The sequence below is a fragment of the Prorops nasuta genome, unplaced genomic scaffold (assembly GCF_024137725.1).
Source record: "Prorops nasuta isolate Cenicafe-Biocafe unplaced genomic scaffold, Cenicafe_Pnas_1.2 PNAS00025, whole genome shotgun sequence".
NCBI lineage: Eukaryota > Metazoa > Arthropoda > Insecta > Hymenoptera > Bethylidae > Prorops > Prorops nasuta.
Window position 1 is genome coordinate 1,175,300 of NW_027116822.1, and position 27,335 is coordinate 1,202,634.

The following is a 27,335-nucleotide window of genomic DNA, read 5'->3' on the forward strand; positions in this document are numbered from 1 at the left end:
TTGTATACAATGTGCCTGGTTATCTCATGCTAGACTGACAAATTTACATACAACAAATGATTTTAAGGATAAACTTCCAGCATTTTTTTTCAACCAGTCTTATTTTAGAAAGTCATCAAGGGTAAAAGTTTTACATTGACAAATTTTCAGTAGTCCTTGCATTTCTCAAGCAATACATGACCAATGGGAGAAGGGTACCAGGTAGTCATATCAATAAGAAATCTTGAATCGAAGGATTTTTAATCTATAATATCCTTTTAATAGAAAAAAAGTAGTATAGCAGCTTTATATTAAAATCATTCAGGCTTTATGAAATCTCCAGTTTGGCATGGTTAATCATAAACATTGTATATTTAGATTTTAAAAATGATAATATGTGTAAGCATAATATAATTATTTGATAATAACACTTTCACTTTGCTTTTTAATTTGGAGAATATATTATTTTTAGCTATCATAACATTTTGAAATTAGTATGTTTGATTGATAGGCAGAAATGGTTATAAATAAATGTTAATGAAACATTTTAAACAAAATTCACCTGTACTACGTTGTTTGTTGTTGAAGTTAGGATTTGTAGCTTCTCTTATATATGGAACCAACAATATCACTCTTTTATAGACAGAAATTGTTTGTAAAAATTAATTTAAATGATTTTTACGATCGTTTTGACTTAATAGAAGACTCTAAATACTTTGAAAAATTCAGAACTGATTACTTTATTGTCTTTGAGATTGAAATTTCGTCATGATTCTTTATAATCCTGGCCTTTTTGGAACAACTAAAAATATATAGCATTAAAAATGTCTATTGCATAATTTAAATCGTTATAATGCATTATTTTATGCACGTTAGTTTATTTTAGCGCAAATGATTTCTTTAATTAATAGAAAACACTGTGATAAATGTAATTTCAAGAACATGCGCTAAAATAAAATGAATTATATTCATGAATATCAACAATGTAGCTTATATAAATAAATTACAAACTAATTGATATATCCAACTATTTAAAACAAGTCTTTGCTTTGAGTTAACAGCATTAGTGTATGACTTAAAATAAAAAGGCTCGATAGAAAAAATAAATTACATCTTATGTAAAATCTCTAATACTCGTATTATTAAAGTGGACAGAATCATAGCTGAAAACCTCAGTGGCAAAGATTTCATCCTTGCTGAAGTGTTTTACTCAGAAATTAAGCTGCATTTGTTTATACTCTTATAACATAACTAAAGTCCTGTACAAAAATAAATACTGTACTTTTAAAGATAATCATCAAATATAAAGAAGCTAGATACACTGCTACACCATCACCAACACGATTCTTCTCTTTTCATAATATATTAATATGTAAGATCATTAATTAGTCAGCTCTAATATGAAAGTCAGATTGTTTAGAATTGCAACATGGTTTCTAAGGTCTAAAAATATATTGGACTTATAAAATCGTTTAAGAGACTTTAGCGATTATGAATCTAGTTTTACATCGAAAATAATAAGTTTGTCAAAAATGTAACAAACTTTTCCAAAAATCTAAGGGAAGGTCGCCAGAATCTGGAAATTTGAGATCATTTCCTAGAAATCTGTACAAAATGGGGTTTTGTTCAAACTGGTATTTTATAATTATAAAATATTACATTATAAAAAAATGCCAAGCCCACTTATGCACGGAAGACTTAAAAATTTCGAAATATCTTAGAATACAATGAAATATTTCTCTAAGAATTAAAATTTGTGTCGACAAAAATTGCCTTTAAAAAAGCCGAGATATGAATCTTGATCATCTGGAATGGTTTGAAGTAATCTTAATTGAAATTAATTTAATAATGGAACGTTATTATATAAAAAGATTCAGTGCTCTTCTTTAAATCATTTGATTGTACAGCGAAAAACAAGGAAAATTTCATCGCTAATTTCCTTAAATTTATTGAAATTCGTAAATTGGTTTCACTTCCACGGTATCAGTGGTCGTTAATGAAACGAATTTAATTTATTTTATGAGTGTCCTCATTGCTGATCGCTGTACAATTTTAGGTCTATGTTAGAACTATACTTAACAATGTTACATAAACGTTCACTCTTAAAATCCTCTTACACACGAAATCAATATTATCCTTCAGCGCCCTTCAAATTGCACTCACCCGAAATTATCAAATATGTCTCTTTCTTTCTATTTTATCAACAATTATTTATGTATAACAGTGGTCTGATATGCTTTCTCTTCCAATCGCATGAAAACAATGAAAGGAAACGGTAGTTTCTTCGTTTCAGTCAAAAAATTCTGTTTATCATCATAAGCAATCTTCGATATCGCAGAGACTCTCTTCCTGTCTCTTCGTGGATAAGGAATTGATGATACTTGATGATGTTTGATCATTTTTGAGGATAGACTTTTGATACAGTACGCGATTTTGTTTTCTTCAATTGTGCACGAAGGCTTAAATGGCAGTAAAATCTCGTACTGCGGGAACACTAAAGAAACCCTAAGAAATAATAAACTAATACAACTAGTGGAAACTCTGTAGACGAGACGAGAGTCGAGAATTCTTCTCTTACACGTACAATTCCATTGACGTGCGATAAATTAAAAATTTCTGCCAATGCATAGCTCATTACTAATTCTCAATATGCTTCAGGTGGATTGTTGAACTACGAGTATTTGAAACTCGATCCTCCTACCTTAATTAACTTATTACAAATGAGTTGATCCTACATCCAAATGTTTCAACATAATCTCCATATTTTAGTATTCGATTGAACATTGTTGGCTTAAGCTGACTTCAACACTTTTCAAATCATTCTCACATTGCAAAGTTTTTCATCCTTCGAAAGAAACGTTCTTTCACAACACTCAAACTCAAATGAGATTCACCAAATGTTAGTTTGTGAATCTCGAAAAACTAGTTGGCAATATTTTTGCCATCTTGTCTTTTCATGCTTTTATATATGTACGAGTATTAGCTAGCTTGCCACTTGAACTTGCTACGCATTATCCACTTCTGCCCCAAATTGCGTGAATCGCAAATTGACAAGACTGGCTGCATAGGATCGCCATTCCGAGGATTCGATAAACAATGACCAGTGTTTGTATGCCTGATCATTTTTGTCTAAAAATATGAAGAAGATATTTCCATCAAAATTTCGGTAAAAATTAATTCAATTCATCAATAGCTTACCTCCGCATTGTAAACCCAAACTTGATTACCACCCATACCGTGGCATCTAACAATTTTTACAGGACCTTGGGGACCAGCTGCATCAAGGCACATATCATCTGACATTATTTGCTGTCGTTTAGTGTACGCAAATACCTACAAAGTACAATAAAAGTTGTTATTTATCCAGTTCAAGCCATGCAGCATACAGTATCAGGAAACTAGTAGTCTCATGTCAAGTTGTAAAATTTAAATTCATGTGAGCAAGGCACTGAGTGTACTTTGTGCCTCTAAGGTAGCTAACTTCTAAATCCATTTAAACATACATTTTTTTAAATGTTTACCTGATTTCCCCCTAATCCATGACAATAACTGACCCCGACTACCTCTCCAGTTCTTCTACCCATTGTGTCTAGGCAGTTATTAGTCTCAACGTTCTTAACGTCGCCTAAATAATAATAATCCAGTGGCATTGGTGATTCCGGATAAATATTTTCCAGATACCACCTGAAGCTCTTGCATTTTAGTCTTTCCCTCAACCTTTTCCTCTCGCTCACGTCGCCAACCGACACACTCCTTGCACCTATAAAATATATAAGATTTTTAACAAAGAAGTCCAGAGAAACGAAGCTTTAAAAACCATTCTTTCTTCATTTCTTACATATCATTTACGTAAATTATCATATTTTCGGCGTGCACATTGAGAATTGTGACGAGTGTACGTGCCAAAAATAAGAAACCACAATTTGTCCATAGAGCGAATTGGTGTCAAAAACATCGCAAAACACGTAAAATTGATTCCGGAAACGTTGCTGACACCATATACGCGCTATGTGGATAAACGTGAATAAATTTGGTGAATTTTATTGCCTAATTAAGCTTTTTGTGCTTCATCTGCTATATTTATTTTTTGCGAAGTGCTGTGCTTCTCATCAAAGGTAACATTGCTGTAATGTCTATAGGTCATTATATAGTCGTTATCTCACCAAAACTTTTTCTTCGAATCAAGCTTGTACAACTGATAAATAAACATCCCCAGACCGCGTTCCTAATCAACGGGTATCTGATGCATTTTAAACAAAATACGTATCGAGACCCTAATACTCATGCAAACAAAGTATATTACAGAAAGAATTGTTGGTGATTTGTAGCCAATAAAAGTGCGGAATTAGCAGCATTGGCGAATTTAAAAATTCGTGGTATTGCTTATTTAAATAATAATGGTAGAACGGTAATGCAAGACTGATTCGTTTATGAAGAATGACAATTAAGTGTAAGTGGAGACCACTGGCTTGCAAGGACAACAAGAAATTTGAAGAGGCATGCAAAGGTTGAAATAGTGCAAAAAAAAAAGAAGAAATAAGTATTTATAAGTAGATGCAGGTACTTCGATTTGGTGGCTTCGGTGTTAGTGCTACCTGGATTAATGTTGTAATAGAAGTATTTCCATTGGTCCAGCCAGACCTCAGCCAACCTGGCGTTGTTGTGGTTCACGATCTTGCTCGTGCCACCCGGGAACGTATATGGGGTCGATTTACGGAACACGTGCCCCACGTGTGAACACGTTGCAATCTCCAAAGTACCGCCACACATCCATATCTAGCATACTCAAGTCTGTTAGTGTGTTAGACAAAACGACTCTGGTCAGCAACATTCCACTTATCAAGCTGGCCAATATTTCAATCCCATTCCTGCTGCTTATCTAATTCTAAAACTCCATTTTAATGTTCAAAAATTTAAAAAGATTCCAAATGATGATTTGATCTAGAAAATTTATGTCACCCTTGGAGACTCTGACCTTAAAATTACTTTGTCCAATCAGACCATTTAGTATCTTTTATCAAATATTAATTGATTCATTATTTTCTATCGTATTATGACTTGCACATGCTTTGACACTCTAAGGTTGAGGAAATGTTGGCTAACTTGAATTGGCAAAACTCAACAAGAAAATCAGCTTGGCTTTGTAGCTCCTAGAAACTCTTCAGAAATTCAGTTAAATGCAAGCATACTGTTAGTCAGCTGGATGGATGAGTAATTAAGACTTTACTATTGAAATTTCAATAGATATGCAATCAAAAAGTCGCGCCTGAAAAATAAATCTGAGTCACTTAAGACAATATCTGGGTGGACACCTACAAATCATGAGAATTCTTATTAGCCGATGAGAGATTTTTTCTGTGTTAGTGCTAAACCAAAAGAAAAGGAATAAAAATTTGAGTTATATTCTAAAATGCTTCGCTTGCAAAAAATCAGACAATACAAGCTAGCATCGTACACAAAGTTTTTGAAGGTGTTAATAGAGAGATTCAATCCATGTTAGAAAATGATAGACGATGTTAAATAATAGCTTTCATTATTAGAAGGAAAAGATAGGAACCACGGCCCTTGCTGGATTTTAATTCGACTACTTTCAAGGAGGGAAAAGATTTCTAAATATATGATAATAAAAACCAAGTATAAATGATTAGATACAAGGAGGAACAAAACCTGGTTGCTTAACAACATGCTACTTTGTCAATTGTGTGAGGGAAACGGCAAGAATAAAATTATCCCTCCTTATATATAGATGAGTGAAATAAAAGAATTCTTCAAAACTACAAAATAGCCACTAGGCGAGATACAAGAACTAAGGTAGTATAATAGAGAGATAACAAATTTATCAGATACCCGTTTAACGTAACGAATAAAAACCACTTGCAACAGAACAGTAGTCTTTATCAACTTCTGTTGACACTCACGTGTTTTCGGATAATAGACCATACACACGTTTGTAGATAATACATATACGTAAAATATTGAATGAGCTGTTTGTCAGTTTAATGAGATGGAAATGAATGAAAATTCGACGAACTTCAATCTCATTCGTTTCTTGCTTAGTTTCAATGACTTTTTATACTCGTCGAATACGAGCAGGACGAAGTTGATGGATTTGATTGTTATTTGCTGTATTTTGTGAATTTGAACAGTCAGCGTAGCAGAATGCAAACGATTATTATCTAACCTGGGTTCATGGCATAGTAAAAGTCTCGCCACTCATCCATCCAGACTTCCGCCACCCTTGCTGCGTTGTGCAGAACGATCTTGCTGACTCCACCAGGAAATGTATACGGGCTCTTGTCACGGAACACGTGACCCACGTGTGAACACGGGCTGATCTCTAAAATTCCCCCACACTGCCACACCTACAAAACTTGCTATTTTAATCAATTATCCCAAAACTCGATTCTCTCACGACTCCTAGATGAAATGCTGATTAAATTGTATAATGATGACTAGGATAGAGTTATTGAACAGGGAACCAACATCGAAATAAGTAATTCCAAATGATTTAGAATTTTTAAGACGCAGCTTTAAAAATTGGATAATCCACGTGATTCAGTAGTTAGTTTCTTGTGTTTGATGATAACATTATCCTAAATTTAAGACAATGTGCGGTTTTAGGCGTAGGAAATTTTAATTTTATGGACGAGTGAATAAAATTTGTTTTGAAAGAAAGTTGTTGAGCTTTCAATGGAAAGAAAAATATTATACTTGTGGTAAATGAAAATATATTTCCTCGCTTACCCGGAAACTCATTTCCAGATTTTCACCTCCCCAAATATCCATGCCTTCGTCGTAAGCACCAAGCTCATAAAAATATTCCTTATCGATGGAAAATAATCCACCTGCCATTGTTGGTGTTCGAAGAGGAGCAGTTCTGTCACCGTTTCTCCTATCCATTTCTCGTTGAGCTACTCTATACCTAAAATTCGTTAAAAGATATTAACGAACCCCTGTTTAAATAATTCCATAACACAATAATAAAAAAATAAAATTACTACAAAATATTATCTGATTCAAGAAACTGTAATTATATATGAATGCTAAAAAAGAATCGATGGGGTTTTAAAATTACCATCTAAAGTTAAGTTTCCAGTTAAAGCCACCCCACGTAAGGTCGCTTGCAGGAATATATTCAAAACTATCATCGCTGATGACGTCGATGATGGGACAGACTACGGTGGTCCTGTCATCGGCAATCCTGGACAACAAAGGTTCCAGCCAGCCTTTCGTGCATTCACAATGAGCATCCAAGAACGTGATAACTTGTCCCTTTACATGTTTGGCACCCAACAGTCTGGCCCTTATCAATCCTGACCTTTTTTTTGTTCGGTAAACATAAGTCGGGACTGGAAGTGTCTTCACGTAATCTTCCAAATCTCGCTTCAAGTGTTCTTTAAGGAAACAGGTGTAACGTTATTTTAACAAATAATTATTTAAAGAGTTGTTATCGAAACAAATATTACCTCGTTCGCTGGCATCATCTACCAAGATAACTTCTTTCAGTAAGGCTCTGGGCGAACGATTTATAACGGACCAGACGGTCCTTAACAAGGTGCTCCATGCCTCATTGTGAAACACAATAACGATACTAGTATCTGGAAGATACTTGTTGTACTTTTTGTTTTTACAGCCCTCGAGCCTGACGTCTTTCAGGGAACGATTCAAAGATATCATGTCGCTCGCCATCAAGTTAAACTGATTTAGTTTGAAGAGTTCTTGTTGTTTGGCTTCCTGATCAGCCGGAATCTGAACCGGAGACCCCATTTCACCTGGACTTCCCTTGTTTTCCCTCACGGTTCTTGCAGGTCGCCACAAGTGTATTTCCGATTGCTTATATTTTCTCCTCGTAGAATTAACGTCTTCGAATTCTACCATTAATGCCTGGGCGTGCGGAAGACTATGGCTCACTTGCTGATCCTCCGTCACCTGTATAGGAGAACAAAAACTAGTTGTAGCGTAAAAAATTGTTAATTCAGATGACAACGCTACAAGCGCGTTAAGGATGCTGTTTCTCTACAATCGTTAAGCTAGATTTATTTTGACAAACAAAAGTACTTTGATTATTTAACCAACACAGAGAATAAAAGCAGCTTGATTTACGGGAAATTTCTATTTTTTGCAAGAAAAAGTTCTTTTTGCCTGTGCTACAGGGTGCTGCAAAATTTTTTGCCAAAATGAGGAATCGGGCTCCTGAGACCGTTTGAAGAAAATAATCCCTTTATCACACTTTGCACGCAAATGAGTAGTTTTTGTTAATTATTAATGTTTTCAATTTGTGTTAAGTACACAGCGTAAAATGACGCATTTTGCGTCATCCTTCGGCGGATAGCGCGTCGTTCTACGCAACACGCAAGGTGGTGTGTGAAGGGATTATATTTCTCAGGTTCACGAGAAGCGACCCTACACTGTAGAACGAGAATATCGTAACGCCCTGTACATGTTCCTACAGAGCGTTAGTCCAGATTCTACCGAAATAAGTACACATGTTCACCCTATGTGCGTGTATTGTTCCCTGAAAAATTGATGAAAAAATATTAAAAAAAAAAAGTTTAAATATTCTAAATTCAGCTATTACAGTATAATGACGATGAAGTATCAAGTTGATTCAATTATACCATATTTTTCTCTGTGCAGCCCCAGCCAGAACCTCCGATGCAATCCGAGTAGAGCATGAGGACCATCACGTCGACTAGGAACCATACCAGTGACGTAAGCAGGATCACTTGGCACGTGTGAATGCGAATTTTTGAACGGAACATCGTGTACTGTGCTTCGAGCTAGTTAGCCTTGGCCCCGAGCTCATTACCCGGACTTTTCCTAAGGTTTCCTCTGGATTTTCTTCCCTCGTACTCTCTCGCCTTCCACCAACACACACCTTACTAATTCCCCTTTCGTTCTTCAACTATTTTCTGCCCTGACCTTGATTCTCCTCACATGTCTGGGTACCTCTCTCCCTGGAAAAATCAAACATTTTAGCTCCTGTCATTGTCCAAAGGTCTGCCTCAACCACGTTGCATACACATAATATACACGTAACTTTGCGTTCCCTCGATTTTAAACGCTCTTCGAATTTTCCACCCATCCAATCTAATTTTCTTTCGAGATCTTTGATCGAGTGGAAAATCGAACGACAGCGATGTTTCGCCGATTCGATCATTTTTGTTAGCTGGACGTAACGAGATTAGTTACGCCGGTTAGTTATACCGATGAGAAACTGCCGGAATGAAAATGTAAAACGCAAGAGGAAAGAATTTCCTTTAAGATTGCTTCTCTTGTCGAGCGTGACGAGACAAAGATTGCTTCCTGTTGCTGTTTCTCAGAATCTTCTTTAATTGTGAAACATAAATATTTGAGAGTCGAAAAATTCTACCAGTTGTTTACTAGCACACTTGGGCTATCGAAGAAAAAGATTCTCTCTCGTTATGCCGTCGCGAGGCTCGTGTTTGTCCGAACGTAAACAGCGTGTATGTTTATTGTGTTTGCTTTGTTCGTTCGAGGACCGAGAGTTTTTTTTTCTGCAAAATCGTAATTCGATATTTAAGGGTACTCGGAAGTTTACAAACATAAACTGGAGTGGTTCGACGACACGTTGAGTCAAAGTATTCGTGGAATGGGTCATTGTTATACAAACATCCTTTGTTACAACGGAATTTATGGCACTTAACGATGGATTGGACAACGATTATTCTCCATTGGAGCTCGAACACGATTGTTTACGACCGATGACACTCTTCTTTTGAACAATTCTTTCGCTTGGAGATAAAAATGATTGCTGGATCGATATGCGATTGTTTAATTTGTTTCTCGTGGTTCGACTCTCTGCCATTTCTTACAGAATTATATTATTATATCGATGAAAATTGTCATTAACAGTGAAAGTTGTTGAACTTGAGAAATGCAATAATTGTGGAATTAAAAATACTGTAGAATTGGAGAAGACAGGTTTTACACTGTGTTATTATTTACCTTTTGGTTTTAATTGTCGTAGGCACTTGGAAGAAGAGATGTTGAAGTGACGAGAGGGGGTGTCGCGCATAAATCGAGTTGGAAGTAGCAATCTCGATATCGGAAATGCAGAGATTGGGCGGAAAAACTGGAGGAAGAAAAGCAGGAATAATCATTGATATTGGCTCGAAGCGGAAATTGTACGAGCTGCGACGATAGGAATTAATTAGCAACCGCAAAACAAACGTTGCTGCACTTTCATTGCTGTATATAATGATAGGCTTGAAAACGTCAATGGAAGAATGGCCCGCTACCATGGAAATAGTTGGGGAAAACAACAAAAGCATCTGCTCTTCACGGAACACATTCACGCTAACCAGATATCCGTTCCGTTTTCCATTTGCACAATTATATTCTCATAATTTTATCTCTAAAAAGCTTCAATTTATACACGTAACAGGCATATGAACCGAGGAGGAAGTGGGAAACCGAAGAGCATTGCACGGTCTAAATGTGAGATGTAACAACAATATAGAAAATTTCGCAGCAGATATCACGAAAATTGTAGAGAAATAATTGCAAGAACAATATTTTCTTCCACGCAATGTTTAATAATAACGAAACGTGTCGATTTAAACATGCGAGAAACAGGGGCAGGTATATTCGAGTTTACACGCATGAGAAGCTGGGTGTGTTTGTAATTAAGAGTTGCAAGTGTCGAGTGCGATTGATAAAAAAATGATTCTCCAGATTAAATTCTCGGTTGGCATGCCAGACAATTTTCTGTGTAACACGAACTTTGGTAAATGACGGAATTGGAAGGTTATTGTTAAAATTCGGTAAAACTACAACGTCGTACGTGAGAAAAATTTTCGCAACTCGCGACGATGATCGGGCAGATGCGTGCGTGGAAAGGTCAAAGGAAATTTTCGTGATTGATATTGCGAAATTGCGTTTTCGTAGCTCGATTTAAAGATGGGATAACGAGAGTGGTGAATTATGTACAGAGTGGCAGGTTTTTATCGAAATTATTGTCGGGCGATAGGCGCGCGCAAGGTCGATTTTATCGAGCTCGGCGATCCCTCGGGCAATTAGCGTCCACTGATTCACGCAAGATTTATAAGAGCTGGCCATTCTGGGAGAACAATGCAGCAACCTTTTCCGCAACACTTTCGTCTCGAAAATTCCTACATGTTGCATCATTTCGCCGAGCGGATCTTCGAAAGTTGGAATTTATTAGAGGAGATTGAAAGTTACGGCACGATTGTTTTCCGTGAAAACTCTTTCTCCCTCCCCCACTCCTCCTCCTCGACCTTTCTCACCGAAGCAAAAGCAAATTTACCAACGCCGAAGGACTTGGCCGAATTTATTTACAAAACTTTTCATTGCTTCACAATTATCCTTCGCATTTAACATGGACACTATTATATTCGATCATCTTTGACAAATTACTTTTACATAATTATTCGTTCCATCTCTCGACTTTTCTCCGATAAACAATTATCCTACACATATCACCGGTAAAATTGCTATTTTTGCTATCCCCCGATGAAAAATTCGCAGCAAGAGCCGGGTGTAAAAATACACCGGGTCGCCCCTGTGATTCGATGCGACCAAACAAAAACTCACTCGCACGAATAGTTAAAATCGCTTATCGACACCTGCACGTGTCCTCGTACGAGTTATGCCTTTTTTATTCAAGCTACAGTTGGAGTAATTTTTAACAGCAAAGTCTATTGGATCACGCTGAATTTTTCATGAAAATTAACGACCCACGTTATTTTTGTACCAGCTACATATATATATATATATATATATATATAGGCAATAACTCATAGAGGTAGGAATACGAAGCGACGCGCAGTGTCCTTCGAGTTTTGCTGGAAGATTTTTTCTTAATCGATTGGCGTGTCAGTGGACGAAGAAGCGAGGGGCTTGCAATTTTCGGGCTGATTTTCCTTGGACGAGGCAGAGCAACGGGGATTCCGTCGGGTTGTGGTATTCCCAAATGCCGGTCTTCTTCCTTTCGTCTTATCGAGAGAGAATTTCAAGGAGTTATCTATATATACTAGCCAGGCCCGCGACTACCCCTTTTCCCACTGGGACCAGCGTTCCTGAAAAAGCTAGCAGCAAATTTTAGTGAGATTAATATTGCAACGTCCTGCTAGCACGTACATCAAATAAAGCAGTTTTTCCAACAGCGATCGTTTTTAACGATCGACGAACTTTAGCAAATAAACATATATATGTATACTTGAGACGAAGAACGCGTACGAGAGTTTCTTTGCAAATCGTGATCGATGAATTATTTCTAACGCAAACGGGGATGATTTTCCACAAAACGGTAAATAACGAATAAACGGTCATCGAGAGACGAAGAAAGGAGAAGAGAAATTCTGTGTCTGTATACAAATAGAAAATTGTCTCGGGGAAGTTTTTGAAATATCGATCGTTTAACGAGAATCGAAGGAACGGTGTGAATATATCCATATAACGAACGATGATCGATTTGAGGAGGTGTTATTTAAAAAAATGAGCAAGTACCAAGCTGTCCATGGAAGATGAAGAAGAAACAATAGAAAGGTGCGAAGCGATGGTCGCGGAATAAGAAAGAAGCGTTGGGCTATGCAAAGCAAGATAACGATTGATTCGGATCGCTCGTGATCGACATGTGCCCGAAGCGTGAAGAAGATTCCGTCAAATGGTTAACGTATCGGGGTTAATGCACTGAATTCGAGAGGCGAAGTCTGCGTTAAAATGCATTCCACAGCAGTTTTCGAGCGTCGTCAATGCGAGACGAGCGAGCACGGAGCGAGACTAAAAACTATATTTGACAAAGATTCCTCGAGCTGAACAATTATGCCATTGCTCTTTATTAACGAGGATCCATCCTTTTTCCCTATAGCTTCTTCCTCCTCTCCTTTGCCATTTCACTGAAATTATCGTAGCTCGATTGGCACATTTTTGCACAATTTCTATTATGTACAATGATTAAAAGTCTGTTGGCCTTTGCGAGGAAGGATCTTCATGCTCGTCTTACTCTCTCCCCTTTTTACCTTCTCATTGAAATCATTGCGGATTCATTCGTCCGTGTCAACCAGCGGATTGGCACATTTTTGCAACTTTTTATCAGGACCATTGAAAGGAGCATTATTTGTGTTTTTTAGGAGGGATTCGTGCCCGCCTCTCCCGCACCTTTCCTCCTTTGCCTCCTCATCGAAATTGTCACAGCTTCGTCCGCACGTTAATCGCAATTGGCACATTTTTGCAATTTAAATGACGATAACGAAAAGTCAACACTGTTTCTAATTATCCCTTATCGGAAAGTCAAAAGATAATACTCTTTTACGACGAGAAATAATATAGATACGTGTCAGTTGTAAAGAAATTTCCCTGCAAAAAAACTCGCGTGTGCGGCACACGAGAAGATAATTCTCTTCTCTCCACCTGCAATTTTTGCTAATTTGCTCGACTATTTTGTCATTTGTAAAACGGAATTTAATAGTCGTTCAATTCCATTTAATTAGCATATACCGCTCCTTCCATTGATTAGCAGTCAAGTTCAAGAAAAGAGCTTATCAAAGCGAAATGTATAGACTTTGATAAAGTTTCCTTAATTGAATCGTGCGAAAACTGCAGTGCGCGTAGGCGGATTATACTGCATGGAAGAATAACATTTTAAAAAGTATTATACCATTTGTTTTTTCTCACTCGAGAGAAAAGTTGAGTGGCGAGACAAAATGTTGAGCTATAAATTCCAAGAACTTTGTAAAATAAAAATTGTCCACTTTGACGTTTTATTCGAAACGTTTGCAAAATTCACTCCTCGATAATGAGGAAGGATTCCCAATAAGCTTTGCATCGTTATTTTCTGCACATACAAAAATCCTGTCGCGTTCTCCCAGAACTCTCCGATTCAACATTGAAGTTTGTTATTACAGGAATATCGTTGCATCGGCATATAAAATTCTTAGAATTTTGCAAGCAACACAATTACAATCCTCAAGGATCACAAATGAACGCTCTTGGAACATCGCGAAAGATTCTCTCGTTATATAAATTTCGAAAAATGGTGGATTATCGTTGAGGAACGATCCAGTTGTAAAAACGACGATTGTGTTTCGTGGGGATTTGGACGCACAGCACGCGTGTGTGAGAAATGGCGGCACGAACGAGCGAACAGCACGAGGATCGCGATGGACAGGATTATGCTTCCGAAGGATCGTAAAGCAACGTTCCTGCCGTTACGAGTCGTTAATTATCGTCGAGGAGCGATTAATTTCGAAGGATCGCGAGCGATTGGCGCGTATTGGGATGCATACGTTGCGAGAAATCGTGGCACACGTGAACGGGTCAACAATACGGCGCGGCGGCGTCACAGCCGAGGATCTCGGCGTATCACGGAAATCCCGTTAGTAGGTGCCGTTTCATACGGGCAACAAACCGGCATAAAGTTTTCCCGGATAACGTCCGATGGATTAACGCGAAACACTCGATCGCTAAAAAGTTGTTTTCGAAACCCTGCAAATCCCTGGCTGTGCGCTCTTTTGCCATAGAAATCTGCAAGGCCAATGTCCATAAAATATCGACAAAATTCATTTCGCATTTCAGGATCATGAAAATAAACTTTAACACTCTGTAAATATCCTCCACTGTTATTCTCTATTTCTTCTTTTTCTAAACGTTCCATCCATTTTCGAACAAAGATTTTAAGAGAATTCTCATTCGTCGCCTCGAATAATTCTTATTTTTTTCATAGTAATAATAAGGTTGGCGAACAATTTTTATCACGCCCATTTGGAAGAATAACGAATATACCGAGTTTATATTTTTCTTACAATTTCTAATCAATGTTATTCGTGAGAATAACAATGTTTACGAATGATAAAATTTTCATGTGTGTGGGTGTGTGTTGTATCGTGGTGTTTTTAACAACTGCTACCTTTTCTTTCTCGGTCGATTGTTTTATCGAAAGTGACATAACCGTGGAGAAGCCAAGCCAAGTGTTCCAAAGGAGAAGGTTTCTAGTTTACATAAGTGAATTTGCGCCAAGTTTAGCAGCGCATTGTTCAACGTAGAACCGTTTGTCCGAGAAAAAACTGTAAAAAAAATAGCCGAAGAGAGTATTGTGCCGAGCACGTGCTCCGCCCTTTTGCACAACCAACCTCGCGAGAACGACTCTAACGTAACGTTAATGCTATTTTTATTGCTCGCAAAAATGCACTAATTTAATATTTTCCATCCATCGAGAAAATGGCGATATAATTTTGCAAATTGATGGAATATTAATTTGATTGGTAAGAAGAAAAACAGTGGCGTAACAAGTTTCTGAGAAACACACGCGATAGCAAACCTGTCTATATATATATATATATATATATATATATATATATAGTATTTTGATGTTTAATTTAAAAAATAACACGATTGATTTGTCGAGCTCGATACACGATAAGGCGAAGATATTAAAAATAATTGTTTGAATCGATGCGTGAAAATTTGACGAGAAGCTGCAATGTTGAAAAGTGTAGAGCGAAAAGTTGTGCGCGGTAACTGTAGCGAGTTCTTCGTGTGACACGTTGTCTTATTCAGCGATTATATTCAGCACCTTTGGCGAACCGAAACCTTTCACTCGTTTCATGAATCACTATTTCACTATGTTGTGCGCAAGCACCCGATTATTGCGCCTTCTTCGAAAAAGAATCGACCTCTTTTCTCTTACCTCTGCTTGATTTATGGTCTACAAACCATCCGAACGCATCCGGATGTACACCTCAACAACTTGCTCCAGCGTGTTAAGCCGAAACTTTCCACATTTCTAGCCTCGCCGCGATGTTTCCTGTCGCGATTCACACGCGCATCTGCCGAATAATCTCATGCCACTCGCTCCTCGTGAGAGAAGAGAATCCTTTAGAAAACCATTTTTTTTATGTACCCTAATTATTCAACTGGAGCTCGGACACGTCTGAGACTGATTTCACTCTGAACGAAACTCGACAAGATATTTTGGAAATAAAACATTTCCCGCACAACCATGTGGCAAAGTTTTGCAGAGGCCTCTTTTGGGAAAATCTTTGTCGCACTTTTAATGTGTTTTATATATGTTTGATGAAGATTTTGATGTATCACTTGCTTGATAAATTTATACGAGAATGACGTAGGATCGATGTTTCAATTTAGAAAAGAATATTCCGAAGGGAACTGCAAAATGTAGTAATAGCGAGGAAGAAAAATAACAACGTTTACCAAACGAGTAATTGTCGTATTTATAATGGCTTGGAGAGAATTCATCTGCATTGAAAAATGCGGTTCTCAAGATCGATTGTATCATTTATGTTAAGCAGCTGAAGATGCAGGATATCCACGCTTGAAATGTCAGCGAATGTTGTTACTTATGCTCCACCGTAACTTTCAGAAGCAACAAACAGCCTTGAAATACTTAAAACAATTAAAAGAAACGAAACTCGTCTTGTGTCATATAACACAATGATAGTTTTTGAAAGTGTTGGAAGAACGAGCACCAGATGCGTCTGGAATTTGTGTCGGTATTTTGATCCTTTCCCTCCTGGCGCGGCGACGGTACTTTTAACAAATTCCGATACACAAATGTTCGTACTTAAATACCGTTATTCGCCACATGATCGTTGAACGTTAAAAATCATTACCTAGTTTGCAAGTGGTTTCAATTGCGGAGTGCGCCGGCTCAGACAAGTACTGGTCTGAGATTTCGGTTTTCCACTCTAAAAACGCGCTGAAAACCGCACATGACACTCTCAAAGGGATTTCACACGGTTCGAATAACCCAATCTCGTTCGATTGACCAATGACACGAAGACACCAGTGTCCCATTCAAGCCTCGTGAACTTGTTCAGGTATCGTGAACAATTCGTTCGCTTCGCCTCAACGTGAACTCGTTCGAGTAACTTGAACAAGCGCTGGGTTAATTGTCCAAACACGAACTAGCTCAAATTTCCTAAACTCGGACCCGGTAAAACTGTAATGACAAGTGGACCTGAATACGATCGTACTCTATAGTAGATTTTTTTCTTTCCTCGAGTCCTTGAATCCTGAGGTTAATTGCCTCTACTGTCCATATGTCCGTAGTGGGTATATCGATCAGGCCCACCAAGTATCGATCCTTGTCCAAAATTTGCTCCGGGCTTTCAATCGCCAGTCCACTTTACGAAGAGTGCTTGTGCAGTTTTGTCTTTGGAGGTTATCGCATTCACCACTGTTAAGCTAGGTCTGCTTTTTCATTCATGATCACGTTTTTCCGAAATATCCTTCGGCAAGCTAGAGGGGGTAAGGTTGATTTTATGATAGGTTATGGTACATTGCTGGGGATCGGCTTAGCGCGTTTGGACCTTTGACACAATAACCAATGGAATTCCAACTATACGAACCTCTCGTGACCTAGTAGAAGAGGGTACAGCCTACACGTCACACACGTTGCACGTACGTTTGCAGCCCGCACTGGCTCGACACTGCACGATGAACGCAGCAGGCGACAGCCACCGTGGAGGTTAGGACGTCGAAGAAGTGGGGACACCTGTTCGTCATTCGCAGCAACACTTTCCAACTGGAGACTATCCTTATGATCAGTATCAGCGGCACAGATGCCCGAATGCCCGATATGCTTTCTCAAAATCATACGACTTGCGCTGTGCGCCAATATTAACTGCGCATGCGTGCCTCTCCTTGGTGAATTCGACCCGGTTGATGATGATGAGGTGCGGTGGTGGGTCGTTGTTCATCCGTTTCAACTTGCGAGAGAGGTAAACCAGATTCGCCGACTTTATCGGCGAAGGTCGACTGGAGAAGTTGCCAGTTTTACTTACCATTCACTTTTATATCGGTTTTATTATTATTTCTCTGTAGCCTTTCATCTCCCTGCAAAGTGTCAGCTATCCCAAATTCATGTTTCGTTGAATTCAAAATGGCGCCTTACTTTAGGTTCCAACGTTTTCTCTGAGATGGCGCCACGGTGTACCCGCTCTATTCAAATCTCTCTTTTAAAGATTCGTACGATAAACTTTATAGCTTTACATTTAAAATAGTTAATTTGTGTGAAAAATAATTTTTTACACATGGTAAATCGAATAAGTAGTTTATTGGTCCAGGTGTTAAACTACACACACAGAACTATTTATAAAACTTTACAAAACGCTTTAGTGTTCTGTACTGTGGGACCTTGAATATTTACAAGGCGAGAGTGAAGTACGAGTTTTCTAAATCTTAATTCGTATTAGTTTTTCATTTATGGGTTTTTAATAGAAATAGTAATACTCTGAAATAGCTTATATCTTTATAATATTGATAAAACCGATGATTTATAAGATTCTTTTAAATCAAGCAATGACTCATGTTAACATTTGTGAAAAACAATATCCTTTTTTTCTTGAAAGATATCGTTTATTTATTATATACACTCAAAAGTAGTGTAGTAGTATAAAACAAAACTTTCGAAACACAATGAATTTCCTGTGTGAATATTTTGAGTTCAACAAATATGTTAACACCTCTCAAAATAATTTATATTTTATAAACATGAAGTATTTTTGAACATAAACATTCAAATGAGAGACATGACTGGACTCGATTGCTTGAGATGAAATTTAGAAAACTCGTTTACAAATCGAAAGTTGTAATAATTGCAGAAAATTACAGGCAGTAACATAAATGCTTCGGTGAGTTTTCTTAATTAACAAAGCAATACTTTCGTGAAAAAGATTTTGGGTCTCCTACCATATTTGAAGTTCTTATGCTGAAATTCATCGTAAATTCCGTACACAGAGAATCGCTTAAATTTAAATATTTATAGTCCTAAGTGAGACAGAGGGCTTTCGTGTGCGTGAATGTGCTAAAGGGGACAAGAGTTAAAATGCAGATCCGCTTGGAAAGTGTAACGCGAGATTCCAAATTCTTTAGGAGAATCAGAATGGGAAGATTTATCATGAGGGGAGAATGCAATTTGCCTAACCTAATCTACTCTGTCTTTCCTAAAATCGTGTAATAATACTACAAACGGGTCGTTCCTCGTACTCAGTTCCCTACTATCGCTTAGCTTTAATCTTATCATCACCAACCTCCATTTCACATGGTAACATTTTTCACTATTTTATCAACGAGATTCCTACATACCAACGGATTCGTATTATTTCCAGAGACCAGCTCTGCTATTTTTTATTTTTCTCTTGACATTATTTACCGTCCTCTTGTATAATCTTCTTTATTCAAGAGAAAACAAAACGTTGCCTTGTCGTATTCAATTTTCCAATGCTCTTGCAAACAAATACGAACGAAAGTAACCGTCATTGGCTCCACCGGCTGTTTGTCTTGCATGTGCTGCTGCTACGACTGACTGCGGCAACAAAAGGAACTAGCAGATACGTAGTACGACATTCTCCGATGGTAACAATCATAGAAAAATTAAAAATCAACGTTATCATCGTTGCTTTTGCTCCATCGTTGATCGAATGTTCTCCTTGGCAGTATTATCGCACCTAAGAAATTCATAAGGCGAATTAATTACTTATTAATATAGACTTTGCGTATATATAAATTCCATTTACATATATAATACGTCGTTCCTACGGTGCATATAGCGTCTTACAATAAAATTTTTAACACTTTGTTCAATATTTTTCTCGGGAGATTTCTACTAACAGTGTAATAAACGAAACGAAGCAGTCTCTTTGTAGTTTTCATCTCCATTTTAGTTTCTAGTACACTACTAATGGTCTTTGTTTCGGTTACTGTAAATGGATATATTCCTAACCTTCCCCATTTGGACGCTGCTGATCTTGAGTTATCTCTTCAGTATTTATGGCAATAATAGCAATAATATTAATAACAATGAAAAGAACGAACCATGCCATTTTCAAGACTGGTTTCTGTAGAATTTCCTTTTCGACTTTTTATTCAAACAATTATGAAGCGTTGCTGCGTCTAAAGAAGATTAATCTTGAACTATTACAATACTCTTTTCCTTCATTCTTACATCCTGTGTGTCTGGATATTCAATCTGACAAGTTTGTTCACAAAAGCGATAAGAATGTTGCGAACATATTCTATGATAACAAAAATGAAATATCGATGTTGAATAATCTTAAATTACATATCATGTATCATATGATATTTTATTAAAAATTTCAATCGCGTTAGTTGAATCAATAACTCAGTTAAATTACATTTACCAATTACTCTATAAAGTACAAACAGTTGCAACATTAGTCAATAATTTAATTCAATATGTGATTGGCCAAATGGCATTCAAACGCATCGTCATACTCGCGTTTGCCAACATTCAATTTTTGCAACAGAAATAATGGATGGGAATTATTAACTTGCAACATATAACGAACATTTATCTATAGGAATTGATTGATAGTAACATTGTTAATATATTATATATTTACTAGTAATCCCTTTGTTTTTTTTTTTCACTCTTTCATCTCTCGCTGCGCGTATATTTATTCGACTATATCCAATTTTTTGCACGAAAGAATTCTAAAAATCTGCGCCCCTCGTGAAATGATAACGGTGCTGTACGCAAAACACAAATTGATTCTTGTCACACGTGGTTTCATGACCGTGCAAACAGATCGACTCGTCAAGCGTATAATACGTACATACAGTCCCCGGCCCGAAGACACTCGAAAGCCAATTCACGTTGGATTTAAATGATAGAATACTTGTATCTTTTCAATCAAGAGACTTTCTTTCAAAAACTAACCACAACTTAACAGAATTTAAAACTTGAATGAGAATTAACCTTAAAAATAGATTATTCACGAGTACCGGCGACCCCGATATGATGAATTATAGGTTAGGAATTGGACACAGCTGCTACAATATAACCATTTATCGAGATTGCTTGGAAAGCTTTTGAAACTCCGTTGAACTCTTAAACCGGTTTGTAGAAATTTTAATTGAGAAAATCGATGATAGTCGAATCGATGAGAAGAAGGTTGGTTCGCATGGCAATTATTCCGATTCACGTGAGAGCTGAGTCAAATGGAGGAGGGAATCGGGAAAGATGGAGAGGGGTAGAACGAAGCGAAAGCCGTCACTCGAAATTCTAGTCACGCGTTCGAGAACTCAATTGACGATTCTGCGGAACAGTGATTTGTCATTGTAACGAAATAAAGTCAAGCGACCGTGTATCGCGCGTTTCTTCCTGTGCCCACTGCCCGGCTCTCCGTGACAAGTGTGTAAGGTATACATACATACATATACTCAACGCCCAGTCGCGCGCATCAATCCGCCATTCAAACTTTTTCTATCCACTCCGTCAATATTGACTCTCTTTAGAAAATCTCCCACTTAACGTTACGTTCCTCACAGAGCGACCGTTGAAAATACAGATTTTTATTGTTTTGTCACTTGTCGCGACAAACTCGTGCAAAAAGTTTGTCCGCGGTCCAAAGTCTTCCAATGCATTTTACTTATTTGCTTAATCGAACAAAGTCACTCAAAAAGGAAACATAAACTTTTTGATCTATTTTCGCGTGCCATTTAGGAAAAACTGAAAAATTTAACGCCCGGAGGATTCTGTGAAAAACAGATAATAGAAGACTATTGAAGCAACATAAATTTGCAAGAAAAATATTGCTTCTTCCTTATCGCACGAAGAAACTTATACGAATAAGATAAACGCTCTCGTTATATTCTTGACTCGAGTAGTTTTAAACGGTGCAAATACGTTTCAGCGCTGTCAGTCCTGCGTGTAAATTCTCAGATGCAGTTTGAGCCTGTGTTTTCTTAATACGAAATTGCGTGGATCTTCGTCTTTATAAACGGGAAGCTATAGATTTTCTCACACTAAAAACGGACATGGGCAGCGTGGTGTCTTCATTGCTCGTATCTCTGCTTGCTCGATAGCTTGCCAATTCGTGGCGTGATCAGCAGAACTTGGTTCTCCATCAGTCTATCTATATGATTATCAGTCTGGACACTTGGATATATTCTCGAGGGGTTTAACAGTCGACCCTCGTCAACATTAAAAATTCGCAGAATTTTAAGGCCCGAGAAAGGACTCGCGAAAGATTTCCATCGATCCAACTATCGACGGATTCTTTTTAATTACGGAATGGAACCAAAGAGACGATCAGCAGGGTCAAACCAATGGGAAAGATTCGCAGAGAAAATAATATTGGAAAAGCTTCGACATCGGACGTGGTTCTTGGTGAATCGTAATTGGCCAAAGTTTATACGGAACGAACGAATGATGAAGGAAAGTCTATGCTGAAGTTTATCTTTATTCAGGATCTCGTGGATGGCCGTTTCCAGCCAATTACATGTTCCCATACCTCGTCCGAAGGAAAGTTAAGACGCCATTAACGGTGTGGCCAAGTGCTGCTGGCAGTTACAAATAGGCCAGATTCACCAAGATTACCACCACCGCATCACTGGACTTTTCCCGATTGCTTTATCTCTCATCTTCGACAATGGAAGCTAGAGTGCAATGTTTGTCATTTCTCTAATAGATCAATTACTCATCGGTTCGATAACAGCGATGGCTTATTTCGTCCTTTGTCTTTTGCAGCTACCGACAAAAGTGTGTGGAAAGGGTCGTCGCATTCCAGAGCGTCGTAGAGAGTTTTCCAATGAACTGGACACTGGTGTTCGATGACAGTAATGTCCTTGCGTCTTTCTCGTCCGGTCCTGAAGACCCGATGGTGCAGGATCCAAGAGGCGCGTGTCCACGACTGCGGCGAACACGGATGAGAGTATAGACACGTGGCAACGGTGCGATATCGATAACAATAGGACTCGATGCTGGACACTGTGGAATCTCTCGAGGTCTGCGAGAATCGGTGAACCACCGGAAATGAGGAAATTCGCGGAAGAAAGAAGATAAACTAGACGCTGGTAGTCATTTGCTCGATGACGGTGATATCCCGGTGTCTCTTCGGTCTTGTCCTGAAGCTCTCGCGATGACCGAGTCCTTCCGGAACGCTCTTGCTGGGTCTTAGGGGTGTACTGAATTGCGAACACTGGTGAGGGTGTATATGGGCGTGTTGGTGGTAACAGGACTCTGCGGTAGGGATCCTTGGATCCCTCGAAGGCTGCTGGTTGAAATCTAATTCTATATCCACATCACGGTCCAATGGGATGTGCAGAGATTGGGATTTTGGTAGTCGTGGCCTTGGGGGCGGACAGGAGCAGCTGGAGTTTCCTATCGGGGTTCCCAAAAGTCCCATATTGGATAACCTTGAACCGGCGAGCAAAGGGGATCCTGCTGGCTGTCGACCCCACCCCACCAGAAACAACAAAGCAGCACCGCACAAGGAACTCAGAGTGCACGCGTAGTAACCCACGCGAGGACTGCTCGCGTTCATGTAACCTGGACAAATGTTTTTGTGCTTTTAATGTGCAAAATTGTATATGTGGAGATAATGATGAAAAGTGGGCAGTGGGTGGTGGTACACATATACCTGTGAGGGGAACTCCGAGTAATATTGGCAGAGCTTCGGCAGCTTGCACGAGTGCCCAGGACTTGGCGAAGTGTCTCGCCCGGAGCCTCTCGAGCGCGAGCATCTTCAGGGAGTAAAGAGCACCACCTAACGATGCGCCGTATAAACCGGAGGCCAGAACCAAGCCGTGATAATCTTGTACACTACCCAGGGCCACCTGAGCTACCGCTATCAACAGAAATCCGTCCGATCCATCTTGAAAAATCCCTCGGATTGCGTATAGTCAAATTATATAAATATTTCATCAATTTTCTTCAATATTTATATCAATTCTCTTAAGTAGACCAAGGACTCTATTGCTCTACGATTATTTATTTTACATTAAAAATTTACAGCCATCTGCTAAGAGAGAAATACTTTGTATAGCGTAAATATTCAATGTGACAAAGCCAAGTTAAAATTGCACTATATATATAAATGGATTAAAAGTAGAACCATCGTTATACGCGCTTTATTCCGTTTAAAAATTTAAGATCAGTATGACAAAATTTGTCAGACATTTCGTGCTAAATACTAATTTAACATAATTTGCCTTTTTACATTTTAACTCGATTGCGATTCCTATTATAAAGTTGTATGCATTCGTAAATTTAGTATCAGCCATTAAACGAGGGCAGAGCTTTTAAATTCCAAACCTCCCTGGAGTAATAAAACAGTTTACAAGAGGAACCAACTAAAAACGATTGTGCTAAACTATATGATAATGAGGAATAAATAATAATTGCTTGGAAGGAATAAGATTAAGTAAAAAGATTCGAAATTAGGCCAGCGTTAAATCATAAGAGGCCTTTCAAGTTCCTCTATTATTGCGATTGAAAAGGATTTGACAAAGCACCGAAGCACGAGCAGTTCTAATATGAGGTTGGTTGTCTCCTAATAGCTATTGTCTCGTTAATGAGTTCTCGTAACACAATTACGAAACAGTTGCAATCTCTTTTTATATATTTTCCTCGGTACCAAAAATAGCACGTTGCACACGCCAGTAATTCCTCCTCAGAAATCTCTTTGAAACAATAATCTGTTCATTCTTGCAAATCAACGTCTCATCTCCTTATAAATAAATAATTAAATTCAAGAAACATTTTGCTTATTTTATCGTCTTCCTTCCGCAATAAAAACTCTTCTGTTCCTCACCAATGAATTCCTTCTGAGAAATGTTACAACTGTAAGAAAGAGTAATGAGATAAAAAAATTGTAAGCAGTTATTTATTTATTTTTATTCACTCGCTCGGCTCTGTTAACTTCTTTGTACTCCATTGAGAATCAAGGATTAGTATGTGCATTTATACCTGGTTTTTTACGCCTTAATTATCCCAGTCCATTATCCTTGAAAGGATAATGGACATCATTTTTACTGTAGCTGTATCAACTTTTTAAGTGTCTATGCTTGTACAATACATATACAAAAGGTGTACGTTCCTTTTACCTTCCACCCTTACCCCCAGCTTGTTTCTTCCTTTTCAACTCTTCTTTGTTACATACTTTTTTATATCAAGAGGACTCGTCTTTGAAATAAGGACTTTAATGCACCACATGAATCTTGCTCGCTGAGTTTTTGCCAGCTCTCCTACGCTCCAGCTTCCTACTTACTTTTTTTTTTTTATTTTTTCTTGTTGTTTTCGTTTCTTCCCCTACTTTATATGTATACATATATACAGTATTCCCAGAGACACACATTCTTACAGCAAACTGCAGGTTTTGTGCTTGAGAGCGAGCATCGTTTGCCTGGAGTAGTTGGCTCAAAAACTTACTCGCTCAAATTAACGGCCTCCTGGCGTAGATCAGTAGCAAATATCTTCAAAACTAATGCTGGAATTTTGTGAAACAAACCACAATCGTCATACTCGAGCTATATATATATATATATATATTTCTGTTTTTTTTTCCTCACTCAAATATTCCTCTACAGCGAATCTGTCGACGATACTTTTATCACTTACACAGTTTTACATCAGCGATTCTATCATTTTAGTTAAATAATAATTTTACACTAATTTACAAGCATCGATCAATTGAAATGAATAAAAAATTGTTTTGTTTATTAATATAGGGTGTTTTTTTATCCTTACAACTTTTAACGATTGTAATTAAAATTTATCTCGTGTATTCTGTTCATTGAAATTTGGTAAATGGTGATTATTGCTGTTAACGATGATCGTACCGACTGTTTTCGAGGGCAATACAGCACTTTGATCAATGTTTGATGCTCGGTTGCAATATGGTAAACACAGAATATAAGATCACAGGTTTCTTAGTCTTTAAACGATACTCGAAAGCTGGGCTTTTTAGCTCGCAGCAAGTGCATTCTTTCGCACCTTCGTACATTTTGCTTTTATCCCCAGGAATAGTATTTTCCATTTCACACTTTTTTTTTCTTCCCACACATGAGAATATCGCTGTGGCTCCGCTCTCGTTACTCAAGTGCCTTGAGCGAAAAAGCGTTAAAAAAAAAAACAAAAAAAAAAAAAAAACAAAACGACCGATGCATTTTCTACTTAACGATTGTTTCTTCTCTACCAAACGCATCGTGTCTTTATAATTTTTTTGCAAGTCTAAAAGGAAAGCTAAAAATCTATACATTTAAGCGGGTTTTCACTTTCGAGGAAATCCTCCCTCTCGACGAAGCCAGCTTGGTATAAGTAGATTTTTTTATTAATTAGAAAAGGGCAGCTCCTTTTACAGATATTTTTATAGCTGCGGGAGAGGGTTCAAAGGGTAAAAGGAAAATAAAACTCTCTGGAAATAACAGGTGGGCTGGTGTCACGTGGTTGTTGACTAGTCGTTTGAAAACTGACCAGCTCCGATAAGGGTAGCTCGAAATTAGAAACATTTAAGTAGCTATATTGCTCGAAAACAATAAGACACTCCACGTGTTTGATAAAAAAAAACTATCGCAAAAGCACAAAAAGATGAGGAATTTTATGAAAATAATATGAAAAGTTGGAAATATTTAAGCAAATGTATATACTGTTCGAAGAAACGAGTCACCGTGTATACGTTCAATGGAGAAAAGTATAATAATTGCGAAAAGAGGAAATGTGTTTGTTTGAAAACTGACCGACTCCGATGAGGGCAGCCTGGCATAAATATTGCCTGGAGACGAGGCACTGTGCGGAAGGTCTGGCGGTGACCACCCCCCAGGCTGCGCAGCCCAGCGCCGCCGCCAGCCCCAGGCAAGTCTGCAGCAGCACCAGCGCCGATGCCTCCAGCCCCGCCTGCGAGCCCTGCGACGCCTGAAACATATGTTTTCAACCCCTTCTCGCTTCACTTCTTCCTTATTCAACATTCCCACGCAAACGCCTCCATCGAAAAATTACACTCTCATTTTATCTCAGCCTCTTCCTGCCCTCCAATCAAAATCAACTATTAAAATGTAATTTTTTCTTTTTCAACGAATCATGAAAAATTTGCATTTATCGTACATTTCAAAAGAGCGAAACATTTGTTTTTATTTTATTTTCTTCATTTACTTTCACCCGCGCAGTTTTATCGAAAAATCATTTTCGTTGAAAATCTCTCCTTAATTAGTCGACTGTGGATATTTTCTTCATTTTTCACGTCGACTCGACTCAATTATTAACAAACGGATCTTTCGTACACTCAAACCTATACGCGTGTATTTAATCCATCCAAGGTACTATTATATTTTCTCGCGAATGGTCGTTACAACGATTTTATCGTTCACGCTTGTCACTTCTTCTCGCATTCCACTTGGATAACTTTACTATATATATATATATATATATATAGGAAACGTTGAGAATTCTTTATAATCAATTTCATAGTTTTCTCGCATGCTTGCAGTCGACGACGAATTGTTTTTCCCTCGTTTCTCCATCACTGACACTTACACAATTGCTGGAAATATATCGCTTCGCCTCGATTTCACTTTGATTTCAATGCTTGGCACAGTTTTTCACTTGCTCGATC

The 27,335-nt window shown here is 37.9% G+C and overlaps 2 protein-coding genes across 6 annotated transcripts in view; both read right to left on the reverse strand.

Annotated features, from left to right (window-relative positions):
- Window positions 1–1,599: 1,599 nt before the first annotated feature.
- Window positions 1,600–17,539, reverse strand: Pgant5 (polypeptide N-acetylgalactosaminyltransferase 5). 5 transcript variants are annotated; one of them, XM_066741637.1, is made up of 10 exons: window positions 17,331–17,537; window positions 16,956–17,220; window positions 8,598–8,936; window positions 7,446–7,908; window positions 7,055–7,373; window positions 6,724–6,901; window positions 6,161–6,341; window positions 3,501–3,739; window positions 3,178–3,312; window positions 1,600–3,108 (listed from the first exon to the last, which is right to left on the reverse strand). In XM_066741637.1, exons 3-10 carry the CDS (start codon window positions 8,739–8,741, stop codon window positions 2,959–2,961), a joined length of 1,809 nt encoding a protein of 602 aa, XP_066597734.1. In that variant the 5' UTR covers window positions 8,742–8,936; window positions 16,956–17,220; window positions 17,331–17,537; the 3' UTR covers window positions 1,600–2,958. The 5 variants fall into 5 exon arrangements, with proteins under 5 accessions (XP_066597734.1, XP_066597738.1, XP_066597733.1 ...); XM_066741641.1 differs by lacking the exons at window positions 6,161–6,341; window positions 16,956–17,220 and adding an exon at window positions 4,575–4,755 and having other exon boundaries at window positions 17,331–17,539; XM_066741636.1 differs by lacking the exon at window positions 16,956–17,220.
- Window positions 17,540–22,767: 5,228 nt separating this feature from the next.
- Window positions 22,768–27,335, reverse strand: part of LOC136782299 (monocarboxylate transporter 4-like) — a 58,889-nt gene continuing 54,321 nt past the window's right edge. Inside the window, exons 9-11 of the mRNA XM_066741635.1 lie at window positions 26,464–26,638; window positions 23,367–23,573; window positions 22,768–23,275 (exon numbers count right to left, since the gene is read on the reverse strand). Coding sequence (XP_066597732.1) covers window positions 22,791–23,275; window positions 23,367–23,573; window positions 26,464–26,638 — 867 coding nt within the window. The 3' untranslated portion in view covers window positions 22,768–22,790. The remainder of the gene's footprint in view (window positions 23,276–23,366; window positions 23,574–26,463; window positions 26,639–27,335) is intronic.

Excerpts from the sequence above, each read along its gene's own strand:
- Pgant5 (XM_066741641.1), bottom strand. The coding sequence starts at position 8,741 with ATGTTCCGTTCAAAAATTCGCATTCACACGTGCCAAGTGATCCTGCTT. Across the intron at positions 3,740-4,574 it reads CTATTACAACATTAATCCAG|GTGCAAGGAGTGTGTCGGTT; the intron begins GTAGCACTAACA and ends TATATTTTATAG. Across the intron at positions 3,313-3,500 it reads ATGGATTAGGGGGAAATCAG|GTATTTGCGTACACTAAACG; the intron begins GTAAACATTTAA and ends TGTACTTTGTAG.